The 15,120-nt window shown below is 37.3% G+C and overlaps 1 protein-coding gene across 1 annotated transcript in view; it reads right to left on the bottom strand.

Moving 5' to 3' along the window:
• ROS1 (ROS proto-oncogene 1, receptor tyrosine kinase) overlaps window positions 1–15,120 on the bottom strand; it is a 78,844-nt gene extending 63,724 nt beyond the window's left edge. The window contains exons 1-11 of the mRNA XM_069851755.1: window positions 14,865–15,120; window positions 13,038–13,091; window positions 11,706–11,765; window positions 11,020–11,046; window positions 7,812–7,872; window positions 6,995–7,143; window positions 5,487–5,625; window positions 4,937–5,138; window positions 4,192–4,268; window positions 1,813–1,935; window positions 640–824 (exon numbers count right to left, since the gene is read on the bottom strand). Coding sequence (XP_069707856.1) covers window positions 640–824; window positions 1,813–1,935; window positions 4,192–4,268; window positions 4,937–5,138; window positions 5,487–5,625; window positions 6,995–7,143; window positions 7,812–7,872; window positions 11,020–11,046; window positions 11,706–11,765; window positions 13,038–13,091; window positions 14,865–14,987 — 1,200 coding nt within the window. The 5' untranslated portion in view covers window positions 14,988–15,120. The remainder of the gene's footprint in view (window positions 1–639; window positions 825–1,812; window positions 1,936–4,191; window positions 4,269–4,936; window positions 5,139–5,486; window positions 5,626–6,994; window positions 7,144–7,811; window positions 7,873–11,019; window positions 11,047–11,705; window positions 11,766–13,037; window positions 13,092–14,864) is intronic.

Here is a 15,120-nt window from a genome sequence, read left to right on the forward strand (position 1 = left end):
GCTCCCTCTTCTCTGAGCAGTTAAGTGAAAAATCAGACATGGCAAGAAGGCTGGAAAAATAATCCCTTACTCACCATTTAGGGCAGCCTTCTAGTCCTTTGTGCATTAAAGAACTACAAAAGTACATCTAAATTCTGACTATTATAAATTGATGTTTTATGAGCAGGAAATCAAGTGCCGGGCTGCCATATACATATTTATCTCAATCTGAAACAACTGTGATCTGAGCTATCATGGCTGGTATGACACACTTTCTTTCTTGAACATATTTTGCCAGTTATAATGGGCATTATAATCACTAACTAGTTGTCTGACCGCTTTCCTTCAGCAGAATCAGAACTGAACAGGATAGATGGAGAACCAAGTAACAGAAACAAAGTCACTTATACTGGTTATGAGGAGAAAAATAAGACAAAGAGCCAGAGTTCCATATAGCCTCTTTGCTTTAAATAAGACCTGATATTCAAGCCTTTCTCCTTATTTAAATCTCTGAAATGTGTATTACTAAAGTAAAAAATCTATTTCTATAAGTATATTTTGTACATGCATATGTATGTATAAACCAGATTTTCTCATTTATAATAAATCACAGTAATGGTTCAAATTAAATAAGAAATTATTTAAACCCTAGAACACTACCTTTTCATTCATGACAAAGTATATCCTCTGGTAAAGCCAGTCCACTGAGATGGATGTAATATTCCCCCAGCCAGCATAAAAAAGCACTAGGTCAGATACATCAGACATATTTGCAGCTCCCTTCAGCCAGATGGAATTCCCCTCAGAAAAATAAACAACTTGCTGATAAACATTCACAGAAATTCCTAAAAATAGGAAGATATGTACACACAGATAAGAAATAAATTTCAGGTTTACAGCTACTTTTTCTACTTGCCTTAAAAAGAAATATTTTTTTCATTCTGCAACCCCAGATTTTTGGATAAAAGTTAACTGATTTTCTTTTCCACTTCTAGTCTTCTTTCAGACAAAAAGTGAAAATATTATAAACAATTACCCTTCAGCAAAGTACTCAGACAGAAAGAGGATATATAACATGCAAACACACTGACACTGATTGCCCCTTTCAGGGCAAACAGATGTGATTTGCATCTCGTCACAGAGCACCATTCACTCTAGAATTCAAGCTACGCGTTACATGTGCCACCCCTGTACTATCAAAGGGTATTTAGTCAGGGCAACTTTCATTCTCTGGTATCTCTTTGTCTCTGTGAACTTTAGTAGATAAATTCAGATTTTCACCCTGTCTCCAAGGACCAAATACAGCATCAGTGTAGGTAAGAAGAGTGGAGAGTAATTTGAGATAGCATGATTGTCTACTGGCTTAGGCCACTAAATACCTTGTTATAGCTCTCTGTGCCCCAGATGCCTAACACACTAGCATAGTCTTCAGCCAAGAATCTTTTAACCCTTTTTCTATTCAATTCCTAAGTTTGAACCACTTCACTTTCCCGTATTCATGTTAAGAAATTACATTCATTAACGACAGGGAAATATCTGCTCGAGCTTCGTCTTACCTCAATTTAGACAGCTACTACATGGAAGTCCAGGTCTCAAGTAGCTGCCTAGATTCAGCGAAGAAAAGGTTGTACTGGGGAGAACAATTCATCTCTTTCCAATGGCTGTCATTTCACACAGCTCAAATCATGCCCTAAGAGCTCCTATCTCTCCCCATTGACTGTAAAGGGAGGCTAGTTATTGTCTCAGGCTAGGTGAGATAGATTCTACCTTTGGTGAATACAGAGGTCTAAGTCATATTTGAGAGACGGAGGAGAGAGCCTGATCTGATTTTACCTGTAATGTTGTGCCGTATAATATCATTTTGCAGGCATTGGGCTGCTTCAAGGAAATGTTCCGTGTATCTCTTCTTTAGAGACTGGTTTCTGGATAGGAAGAGCCACGTTGCTTTTTTCTTAACTAACAAAAGGAGAAATTCAGGACTAAGACAAATGACTGCAGCACAGAGAGGAATCTTACTGACTCAGATACATCAGAAATAGTCATGCATATACCTATGCACACATATATGTATCTACATATATAGTTTCCACTAGGAATAACTTACTAAAACTTAAAACAGTTTGAGATCAAAGCGGGTAGAGTTATTCATTACAGTGCCTTCTGGCTGCTCACCCAGGGTGAGAATGCACTACATGAATTTCACATCATCCTTTCCTGTAACAGTGGTGAGTCCTTAGTGAGGGAAAGTAAGCTGAAGCAAATGAAACCCTGTGGACTCCCAAGGAAACAAAGACAATAAGACATCCATGTCACTCCAAGATTCAACTAAAGTGGGATATTTAACACACCTGGACCCAGTCAAACTAGAATATTATTCCACAGAGCTGGGGAAGAGCAAAGCAAGTGTATAAGTGTGTTTATTTCATATATTTTGTCATGCTGACCAATAATTTTTTCAAGGAACAAGTAGTTTCCACAGATAAAGATAGCAACGGGATAACATTATCTTCTTCAAAGTTGGTAAATTTAAAATGTGGGTGTTTTTTTTTAATAAAGTCACAGATTTTAAAAACAAGAAGCAGAGCTTTGGCCGCATAAGTCAGCTTCGTGCTTATACAGGCCCAAGTAACTTACATCAAAACCTCCACAGCAAATCCATACCTCCTGCCTGGCCTGTGCATAGCTCAGGAAGGATGACTAGTCTTGCTTCTCAGGTCCCTGAAAATCTAGCACATCCCCCATCAAATATCATGTCTTCATATGGACACCACTAGGCTGTGATTGAATGATGTCTTAATGCATTCCTGGGTAATAGATTGAGCTGCATGCATTTCTCACATAATGCACACACCACAAGTGAATTCAGTAGCGATCTCTCTAGAGCAGAATACAAAAAGCCAATATCACTTGTTTTTTTCTTTTTCAGTGACACTTCTTGCGCTCTAGCCCAGAGATCAGATTCTTTTCCTGACTTTTCTGAGGGTTCGTATCTACACAGTTCAGTACCTGATGCAGTAACACTATTTCTGAACATGATACATGAGGAAGGCTTGTTCCTGTTCATGTTACCACAGAGAGAAATTGTGTGCCACTGCAATTCACAGGAATCAACTGAAGTTATAAATGGTGACTAGTAAGGGGATGTGGGATGGTTCCACGTCCCCAGGAGGCATTGGTGGGGGGAATGGGGGGGCAGAGAGAGATTAGGGTTGGTTGTTTGTTGTCTACCTCACTTCAATTGGCTGGTAATTAGCTTGACTTAATGAACACAATCAGATGCAGCAGTCTGGACATTTCATAAACTGCACAAATATTATGGCTCAGGGTCAGCCAGACAACCCTAGAGTCCAGATAAGGACACATGGGTGTGGCTGAGCTATTATTAAAAAAAAAAAGCAAACAAAAAAAAAAACCAAAACAAAAAGAGGTCATATTTTAAAAACCACTAAAGAAGATAAAAGCCTAATATCTCCAATCAATATCAGAAGTCTGATGACTCAGAGACAGACTTAAAGTGTTTGCTAGGGTTAGTGAGTTTCCAGGTGTCTGACAACTGGATTTCTTCAAGACTAGGGGCACGTGTTTTGCTTTCATAGTAAAGATACATTTTAGTAACACTGATTTCATTCTCCCTTGTTCTGTTTCTCAAGGTGTACTTTTCTCTTCCAATTAATTAATATTTCTGCAATTCTTTGAGTTATATTTATAGCATATCATTACTTTCATTACTAAGTAGTTAACATAGTAAAATAAACACTGTCATGAAAGAGCAACAAGAATTGATATGACTTCAAATATTTGACATGAAATACCTGAGAGTGTTTCATCAAAAGACTTTCATATTAAGCATTTAATACTATTAGAAGAGATAAATTTGTTTGTTAGCTGTTAAAATCTCATGTAGAAAATGAAAGGATGTCCTTTCAGTCACTGCTTCAGACCGCTAAGATGTTTTTCATCTGTAATACAACTCCAGCCAAATTTGTTTGGGCCCACCAGCATCTCAGGTTTTTACCATGCTGTGTAGCCCAATAACGTCGACTGCTGAAGAACAGGACTCTCTCTGATATGCTGTTGACTCCTCAGTGTACAACTTGTTATGCACTGTTTGCAGTCTAAATATTATTCTCTTCTGTCAGGTACACAGCAGCCCAGCAAATGTGACTTTGTCCACAGAAACAAACAGCCGTAAGGACTCTGCTGCTCTTGTACCTTTGGATTCTGGGGTTGTGATGTTGGCTTCAGCAGAGGGTCCAGCACCAAACTCATTAACTGCCACAATACTGAACCTATGATAAACCAAAGAGACAGGTTTGTTCTAAAAGATCACCTGAGAAACATTTTAACAAGTAGGATAGCATTTTAACGTTTTAACATTTTAACAAGTTTTATTCAGAAAACACCCATTTAAATAGAATACTCTGGAAAATTTGTAATAAAAGTAAAACCAACCAGAATATAAATTTTCCAAAGGTGGGATAACCACAGTATCTCCTACATTAAAATTCAAAATAGGGTTTCAGACTCAGAAGAGCAATTCAATTGCATTTTGAAGGAAGATCTGTATTTACCAGTGCAAGTAAAATGCAGGCATTTGTGTTTAATAAAAAAGAAGGAATTTTCCAGATGATTAAAGGACTAGAGGACCACTTTATCATTCCCTGTATATACTGAAAACATGCCACACAAGCTGAAAAACAATAAAAACAACAGCTAAAGAGAATGCAGCCTTTGGCTCTATGTAAAATTCCTTTTCTTTCCTCTCCATCTGACTTCCACATAAGCAGCCAACTCATCTGGAATAATTGTGTTATCTCAAGAAGGTACCCTGCCTTTAGGCAAGAGCATTAGTAAACAGCAGAATTGTGCAGAAGTGGTATTTAGGCATACCCTGTACCACCTGGGCAAGAAATCTTACAGCACAATCGGCCCTGTTGGTTACCTCTTCTTTTCATACCTGTAAGTACTGTTTGGAAAGGTGGAGTAGAACTGAAAGCTATGCCCTCTTGAAGCTCTCAACAGTTTATGATTCTCGCTGGTCAGAAGCAAGTTGTATCCAATAATCAATCCATTCGGAAAAAGTGGTGGCGACCAACTAACTTCAACAGTGTTTGGACTTGAACACTGAATATCTTTAATGACAGGAGCTGTTCCAGGAGCTGCAAGATGCAGAAATAACTGGCTCTGAGATGGCTTTTAAGGTATTAATTGCTTTTCCTTTTTAAGGTACATTGTTAAGTTTCATAGTTATTAAAAGACATGTAGATGTGCTGCTTAGGGACACAGTTTACTGGTGGACTTGGCAGTGTTACATTTCCATTTGGACTTGCTGATATTAAAGGTCTTTTCCAAATTAAATGATTCTATGATTCTGCAGCCACCCTACAAACAACACACACACCACTCTGAAGATTAAGTGTCAATGTTTTCTGTGAATGAAACAACAAGGAAACCTAAATATCTCTGACATGGTTATGGAAGATGCAATTAATAATGAGATTCATTACCTCCAAAAGCTTGTGTCCGGTAACTGGGACTTGATGGAGAATGGAGCTGCAGCTGAGATGTAATAATCCAAACTACTCGAAACACGTACTCTGTGAAGGCTTGAAGGTCTTTGACTGTATATGAATTTTCAGATACTACCTAGGCCAACGAACAAACACAATCATTTTCTTTTTTCTTCCTCAATCTGCACTCACTGTGTAGGGTGTTATCAGGGCAAAAGATGTCTCATACCACATACATATTTCAGGATACTAAAGTGCAGCATTCTAAGTTTAAATAAGAGGAAGTTCTGGGAGATTTTTGCACTACAGACTTTGATTTTCCAACCTTTCAGAACTTTTTTCTCTTCTCTTTTCTTCAGAACATGCTACCAGTTCTCAATAATGAATGAATGGATGAAAGGATAGATATAATATAATAGAAAATTTGAAAAATAAGGTTAGAAAAAATAACATAATACGGTCAATGTATTTTAAACTGTTGATACATATACTAGAGGTTTAAGAACGAAAGGTTCCTAATCATCGTAAAATACCTATGGTCCTAAGCCATTGTTCATTATTTCATCAATCATTAATTCAGAAGAACTTCCTGCTTAGTAAATTATCCTTACCTTTGATTTGTGGCACCAGCTTGCCATGTTCTGTAAATTGGTCCAATAGAGGTGATGGCCAGATAACAAGTGTACAGTTGACGTCAGAGAACATAATACAAGAATAATCGTACTGAGTCAAAAAAAAGGTCTATCTAGCCAAGTACTATGTCTTTGACAAGAACCAAAAATATGTTTCTAGGAAAAGGTATGAAAAAAACTACCGTGATATTACTTTCAAATACCCTCAAGTCTTGGCATTTTATAAGCATGGCTCAACATGAAACAATGGCAATATTTGCATTTAGTAGAACCAATTATTTCTTCCATTAATTTGTCCGGATACTTTGAACCTTATTTAGGAATTTTTGTAATTTTAATATTTAGTAGTTTAAATTTATTAATTTAAAATTCACATGTGCCAGGAAACAGAGGAACGTTTTAATTATACATTCAGTAAGAAAATACCTTGATTTGCTAGCTTTGAACCTGTGTTTTCAACAAGACACCTAGCTCCTGTGTTGGAGGAAACAGAAAATAATTTTCCACTTTCTCAGCTTCTCCTCACTACTTATGATTTTGTAAACCTCTTCTGTGCACCTAATGTGTTTCTAAAATAAAGTGAAGAGCAGAGATGACAAGCACAACCAGTGCCCTACAAGTACACTAAGAATTCCCAATGTTTTATTAATCTTAGCCAACTGCTAGGGAAAGAGAAAGGAACCACATAATTCAGCAATAAATTACAGCCGCTTCTCTTTCAAAATCTAGTCATTACTTTCTTTCCTCATCTAGTTTTTTATATGACTGCACTCTATTAATAAATTGCACTTTTTTTCTCCAATGAAACTGGACTTGATTGTAAATAAAACTAAGAATATATTTCCTTGCAAAGTGAAAGAAAGTGTCCTTTACCTCTGTGTACCTCCAGTCTCCAGGAAGCAGACTGAACTTCCATTGGATAATATATTTCACCCCAGAGATGTTAGCTGGCTTCCATCCTAATGTGACACTGTGGCTTTCAATGGTAGATGCAAATGGTGCTCTAGGTTTGTTCAAATAGTCTGAGGGGAAAATATGACAGTAAGAAAAAATCCTCCATGGCAATCTCTGAGCCTTAAGGCTAATAGCGTATTACCCACACATCTGAAATCTTTGAAATCAATAAAAACACAGAAAAGAATATATTGAAAATGTTGCTGAATAAATCACATGACATCTTAAACACAGTTTCATAAGTAAACTTGAACTGGGCCAAGCTCAATGTGAGCAAATGTGACTGCAACCACCTTATGGTAAATGCATTTATATTTATAGATACTTAGTACAGTTTTGCTGAATAGGAACCAAAAGAAGGTATGGAAAACTTGCAAAAGGATTTTCTAAGTGCCTATTTCAATAGCACTGTGTTGACCCAATTATTCCCATATAAATTGCAGCGGCTTTTGGCAATGATTTCAAGGTCTTGAGAAAGTACCATCTTAAATAGTTGAGAGTGGATTTTAAAAGTCTCATGTCCAGGAGAGGGAGGCAAAGGGGCTTTATTATGGAATAGAGTTAACTTTATTGTATTTGTTAAAAGAAAAAAGAAGAGTGGGTAATTTTCTGATTAATAAAAAGAATCAAGAAATTCTGATTTTTTCAAAGAAATCCAGATAATGGAACAAGACTATAATCTTAAATCTGAATTTATCAGACTGTGGATCAGACACAGGACTCTATTCACACTTACTCTGTGCTTCAGTTCCATATGCAACCTCTGCACGGCTACAGCCAAACTTACAGGAAACTGTCTGTGTAAGGTACAGAACTCACTGGTTAGTTTTGTTTAAAGGCAAACTGCCTCCTAGACCTATGAAGACATATTTATATGTACAAATCCACCAGGCACTTTGAATACATACAAACCCCATGGAAATAATTACATTAATTCTAAAAAGTAGCAGCACCACAAACTCACTCCAAAGTGCTTCCTGAGAGCCTTTCCACCAGTTCACTGGGCACTGAATTAGGGTTTTCATCCTTACACACCATCCCTTTGCAGAGATCACAAATATGGGGTGACATTAAAGTAGGAAATAGACTTCAGTGACAACCATGGAGTCAGGGAATAATGTTTTTTAACTTGCTAATGATATATGACACGAGTTGAGTTTCACTTTTCCCCCTTCATGTCTTTTGGTGATAGGACAAGGAGGAATGGCCTCAAGCTGGGCCAGGGGAGGTTCAGACTGGGTATTAGGAAAAAAAATTTCACAGAAAGGGTCATTGGGCACTGAAACAGGCTGCCCAGGGAGGCAGACGAGTCACCATCCCTGAAGGTATTTAAAAGACAGGTAGACGACGTGCTCAGGGACATGGTTTGCTGGCAGATAGGAATGGTTGGACTTGATGATCCAAGAGGTCTTTTCCAACCTGGTGATTCTATGATTCTATGATTCTATGATTTTGTGCGAATGAGACACACTCTTACAAATGTACTTCCAGACAGTTTTCGAAATAGTTGAAATTAGTAATTTGTCAGAGTAGCCATGCCTGATTCAGACTTCCTTGTTAGTAATTACTCCTTCTGGTAGAGTTGTGTCTACAAGCTAGAGACACAAGTACCCCCGGGCAGTGAGTTCTCCACACTCACGTTCTACAAACAGAAAATTTCTAAGAGTTAGCAGTTTAGGCAGGGAACATATATATAGTGTCACCCTGCTTTATAGATGAAGAACTTAAGAAGAGGTAGTAGTATTTCCCAGGTGGATCTCAGTAGTTTAAAAATTAGATGTCAGACCGCATCTCCTGGAAAGCCAAAACTTTTAAGAAGTGATGGTTTGAGTTTTTCTAGACAGGCATTTTATTTGGGCTCATTTTATTCTGCAAGTTCATTTGGCCTATAAAATCTTAAAGTTTGCTACATACAGCAGCCACATTTCAAGTGATAATTAACCTCTATATCATTCAGAAGCAATTCATTATGTTAAGTAAGCAAATTTTTCTAATTGCTGTTCCTATGATTCTAGGATATACACTTCCGGCACCATACGGAAACTGGTAAGGCATGTTATTTCAGACAACACAGTTGCAGCTGAGACAGATTTAAAAACTTGCTTAGCAGTATATTCCTATATGCATTATTTCACATCTAGGCATTCAGTGCCAGGTGCAAGTACTTAAAATGTTTTTTCCTAAGTTTTCTTATTCAGAGAAATAAAGTACTTCCACGTGCATTATCACAACTGTTAGCAGGCAAAGACCCAGGTATGAGCAGACATTGGTTATCAACTGTACATTCAACCTTTCATTTACAATTAAGATTTGTTTAGTTTGTAGGTGATAGTATCCCCAGATTACATGCTCATTTATAGTGCCTTCTACTTCATATAATAAAGATATTTTGACCATTGTCATGTTTTTCTTTCTTCTTCTTCTGTTGTTTGCCCAAATAAAAAAATCCAATTTTGTCTTGAGGTGAGAGCATTATCAAAGCTTCTAGCCTTACATTTTTTTTTTAGGAAATTTGCCATCTGCTCTGCCTGAAAACAAGAAAATGTCATATAGTCTCCAATGATCAGAATTGCCACTGTATGAGCTGCCCTTTCTTGCAAATATTCCCATCAAATTCAGTGCCGCTCCCCTGTTCCTAGGTGAGGGGTAACATCCAACAAGAGTAATACTACCAAGATTTCAATCCCAACAGGAAGGAGTCGAGCCAACACCAAAGGAAAACTCCCACTCTCCTTCCTCCCTCCTATCCCCTGCAGACTGCAATCGCTGATTCTCTGAGTGCAGTGACCTGGTGATCGCCTGATCACATCGGGTGTCAAGTCAGCCAGCTGATCCAATAGAAAAATAATCCTGCAAAAGCCTTTGCAGAATTAGTGAATTTATCAGGAATATTGTGTGGCCAGACAAGTACAAAAGACCAAAACACCCTGAACAAACAAACAAAAAAAAATCCACCAAACCCGCAAATCCCAACAATAATAACAAAACACCCAGATTAATTCTGTGTTTCTACAAAAGTTAGTTGCTTCTTGGACTGTTGCTCAAAATCCACCTTTAGCATATCTGTAAACCTTTGTCATGGTCACAACTTCACAGATTAAAAAGCATGTAAAATATCAGTCCTTTTAATCAAATTTCCATCTGGCTAATGGGTTTGTGTTCTACTCAGGTTCCCTCTAACTCCTTGATTGCCTGCTTGAAGCGTGCTGCCTCCAACTGGGTACAGCCTTCACACTAAAGCCTCTACAATCCCAAACATAATCCTGCAATCATTTTATCCCATCCTATGTTCATGCTAAAAGGACCCCAGAAAGGCACCGTATATTTAGCAGCACTTTGTTGCCTCATACTTATCACTGTAAATGCCAGTCCATATGCAGCACAAATGAAGCATTCACAATATGAGACCTCTTTCAAAAGGGCAACACATTCCCCCTTACTGAATTGCATTTTACTTCATTCTGACCCTCTACACATTCAAGACTGTGTTTTGTGTTTTAGCTTCTACCCCTTGCTTCCACTTCTCCCCAAGCTGGTGTCCCACCAGCCTTAGTAAGTATTCGCTCTAGTTCATATTTGATGTCATTAATGAAAAACTGGATAAAGCAAGATGTTCATGCACCTAGAGTGTAATCTAAGTAGATCTGTACTGCATTTCATACTGGTGTGATTAATCTGCTTTCTTGAAAGCAACACTCTAGACAGCAGTTTTCAATGCAAATATGTCCTTAGCCACCATGCTGGAAAGAAAGGATTCATCTAATTAACTCATTCTTCAGCTCTAGGAAGCACAAAATCATTACAGAATCAGGGCATCATAGAATCATTTAGGTAATTAGACCTGGATTGTTAACTTCGTGTTCCTACACCATATTTCTTAGCACTGTATGGACATAGTAATCACTGAAATAGTGATTTTTTTTTTTATATAGCATTTAACTTACCTCACATGTTCTGTTATATGTCTTGTTCTGCCAAGAAGAAAATTAATAGAATATGGGATTAGCATAAGTATAATCACAGAGTATTTCAAACACATTACATCAATTAATTAGAAGTTTCTTATAGTGAAAGTATACTACAAAGCCTTATCAATGGCAAATAATAAGAGAAGAAAAACCCACACTTAGAAAACCAGAAGGTCAACATTATAAGGATGCCAGGGATGAATGAGCTTCAGGTGTTCAAGAGATCCAGAAAAATGAGCAGTGTAAAAACTATCATGGCAATTGTCCCAGACCAATGTTAATTCTTATCCATCCGGTTTAGTAAAAGCAAGTAATCAATCTAGTAAAGGTCGTCTGCATATAAGTCTGAGACAGGCCCCAGTAGAGTAAAATCCTGAAAAGCTCTAGCTCTTTCTCAGTGCCGGAAAATCTGGGTAAGTGGTTGACGTTAGTGAACTGTAAATTGTCCCCACATTCTGACAAACACAATGGAAACTTTTGCTATTACAGGTAACTCCCATAACAAGAATTATCATCTCCCCAAAAGAGGATTTATAAAGATACTAAGAGAAAATACAGACATCTCATCTTTTCATAGAAACACTGCTCTCCTTGTTTTCCACATCTGCCATTGGATAAACTGGAGACAAGCATTACAGAGCCAAGGCTAAGGCTATACTCACACATTCCAGAAGGCAATTGATTTGCACTGTTGCATTCCAAGACTGACATCCCTGCATGCACTGCAAAGACAGACAGTAGCTTTAAAAAGAGCCTTGAAATCACATTTTTTAGAGAAGGGATACACCAGTGCTAAGGGTGAGGACAATAGTTCAATTTCCAGCTGCAATAAAACATTCTGCACAACCAAGTAATTCAGTTCCTCTGTGTCCCAGTTCCTCACAGATAAGATAGACATCTCCAGCACTTTGTAACAAAAATGCCAAATACATGAAAGATGATATATACTCAGATACTACAGTAATAAGGTTGTGTTGCTTAGTGCCCTTCTCAAAGTAAAATCAAATATAGAACAGAAATAAAAATTATTCACAGCACAGCCAAGCACAGTGGAAAGCCATTTAACACAAACCGGAAGTGTTCAAAGATATAATAAACATTATTGGGTTTGATTTTATTTTGGACCTCATTTATTCTTTCTGCCCTATCCACTTCTTAACAGTCATGTACATTTTCTTTTAAAAAGGGGCTGGAAAGGAACTGCATTGGAAACAGGACTGATATACAGCATTGCAAAGACTCATGAAAAAAATTATTAAGACTTGATAACACTGAGCAAACACACAGTAACATAAACAGTTGAGTCAACCTTGCTATGTATTGTAAAGACAATGCAGCCTTTTATGGTCTCGGCATCATAAATGACCCAGCCTTGTTAGCAGCTGAGCGGCTGCTTCCTACTAGTCTCTGTGGAAAATATTGATGACTGAATTCTCCACTGCTCTTCAAAGAATGTGCGTAACTGCCAGCTTGAATTACATTTGAAATCTGAACTTGGAGAATTTCAGCTGAAGTCCTCACACAAATGTTGCTATGGAAAGCTCGTGTCAGGATAAAGAGCCCCCCATGACAGACGCAGCCATTTGAAGTCCTACAGAACTCTAAATTTTCAATAATTGTCATTTTCTCACATCAGATCACTGAGAAAATAAACTAAACTCCTTAACTGTAGAAAGGCACCTGAATAGAACAGTCTTAATAATTCGTGTTCTGGAGGTTACACTAGATTTCACTCATTTTCTCACAAATGAGTGATTAAGAACTTTGTAGATCACAAACGTGAACTTGACTCACAGCAGAGATCCACACCCTTTATACATTTTCTTTAAACAAAAGAAGATTGTTGTGCCTTTAATAATTTGAGCCAGATATAAGTACACTGACTGCTGGCTTGTGCCAGACAAGCAATTGTGCATATTTATGTGAAGTCTTTGATTATATGATCGTTGTACCCATAAAAATGGCAGTAATTAATAAAGTAAACCATTACTCACTGCTCCAGTGATGTCACTAACATTGCAAAGATTAGTAATTCCAAGTTCTCCTTCCTATAAGAGAAACACATACATTCTTACAAAGAGTCAAAATGTTTCCTTGGAATTCCTGATTAAAACATGTTAGAATATCAGTTTCTTGTAAAACAAATTTTCTATGACTAATGTTTCCTCATTAGAAGAAATCCACTGTTAACACACCAGTAGCTTCTCACTCCAGACTAATTTCAGAGTACCATCAAACAAAGACATCGACAGAATTGGCTGGTGTTAATTAAATTATCTCAGGTAGGAATTTGGCTCTCATCTCCTGATTCTAGTTCAGTGAGTCAATAACAAATGCTTCAAAATTATGTTGGGCATAAATTACAAAGCCAAGTGGCTTTGACCTCTTGTGAGCAGAAAGATCTTCCTTCAAGCTAAATGCCTTTTGTCTGGCCCCTTTTTGAAGGGGTATTACACAGCCATATGGTGACCGCCCTTCCTCTCCTGCCAAATGCCCTCTTGAGCTAAGGTGCTTGTTTTTTCACACCAAAGTGTGCAAAACCAGTCACCACCTGTGAAGTGCAAATGATTTGAGGAGGTATCTAGCAGCCTTGGAGAAGCTGAATGTTAGCTCTTAAGTTTTCCTTTGCAAACAGGAAAGTATACCCTTAATAAAACAACTCCGAGGAATAAATTTTCAGTACGCTGGGCACACTGTGGTAATAATGAGAATCAAAGGTGTCAAAAGCAATTGTGAGCACAATAAGTAGACTGGAGGCAAGAAATAAGATTTACAGCTGTAAGACTCCAAGATTATTCTTTTCTCATCTGAAACGCTTCCACAATACGTTCACTGAACATAAATGTGATTTTCCTGTCTTTCAAAGCTGAGAGGAAGAGCAATTTATTTCTTATTCTGAATTAATTTAAGCTTAAATCAAAGGATTTCCATTAAAGTTATCACTGCGTGATAGGCTTCCATCAGGGAAGACAATTAACTCTCTCACTGGTGCAAGAGTTAAAAATTGCTTTAAAGGAATCATCAGACAAATGTATGAAATAAAATGGACCAGGTCATAGTGGTCTGCCGTAGGTTTCCACACTTAGTCAGCCACAAGTCACAAAATATTATTTTTATAGAGCAAAGGTACATGTTCTTCTAAACAACATTAACATTTTAGGCAAACAGAAACAAGGAGGTAACTCTTGAAAGCCTCATGCAGAAATATTGCTTGGATTTGCGAGTTATTGCTTATCTTTGTTGTGCATCAGTAGAGAGAAAAATAATAAATTCCACTTGACTAATCAAAGGAACACTAAAAAAGCATAAGATTAAGGAGCCAATCTCTTACTTTAACACTTAAAGAAATATACACAATTCAAAGCATAGGTGACTTAAAAAAAAAAAGAAGCTGAAGTTAGTTCAGTATAATTGTGCAAGCCACAGATTCCCAGCCACTTTCTTGTGATTTAACAGTTTTCCTATGTTTATATAAGAAAAGTCATAGACTAGACAGAAACTGATAAGTAAAATTAATAAACTGAAAGAACAAAGGTTTCTCTTCTTTACCCTTCCAGGTCTTTAACATTTACAATAATTTCAGGAGGTGTTGGGACCTAAGTCTATAAAGCAGAAAAAAACCCACATGCCATCTGGTTAATGTAATTTCTTCCCTACCTAGTTTCACAAATTCAAAAGTTAAACACAAGTTCTCAAGCTCTGCTTTTACTCAGGTACTTTCTTTAAATAATTTTGAAACAGCTGAAATGGAATGGAAAATTCTTACAGTGCTTACAATCATCCATGTTTTAAATTATTAAGTACAGTTTTTCAAAACTTACCAGGTTACTTGTACATAAGTTTTGACATCTTTTTGAGGAAGTACAGTACACTGCAGAAATCCAGAAACAGCAAAAACCAACAAGTCTTTTTAACAGGAGATCCCTCAGGGAAGGGTTCCTCATCACTTAAACTGTTTTATCTGGCAGTCTGTTTCTTTCCTTGACTTGGCCATACAAACTCCTTTTGGTCTAGATGACAGAGGCACGATTGTGAAAGTTCTACATTTCAGTTTATCAAATATTTTTAAAATCCTTG

This window comes from Phaenicophaeus curvirostris, chromosome 2 (assembly GCF_032191515.1).
Source record: "Phaenicophaeus curvirostris isolate KB17595 chromosome 2, BPBGC_Pcur_1.0, whole genome shotgun sequence".
Lineage (NCBI taxonomy): Eukaryota > Metazoa > Chordata > Aves > Cuculiformes > Cuculidae > Phaenicophaeus > Phaenicophaeus curvirostris.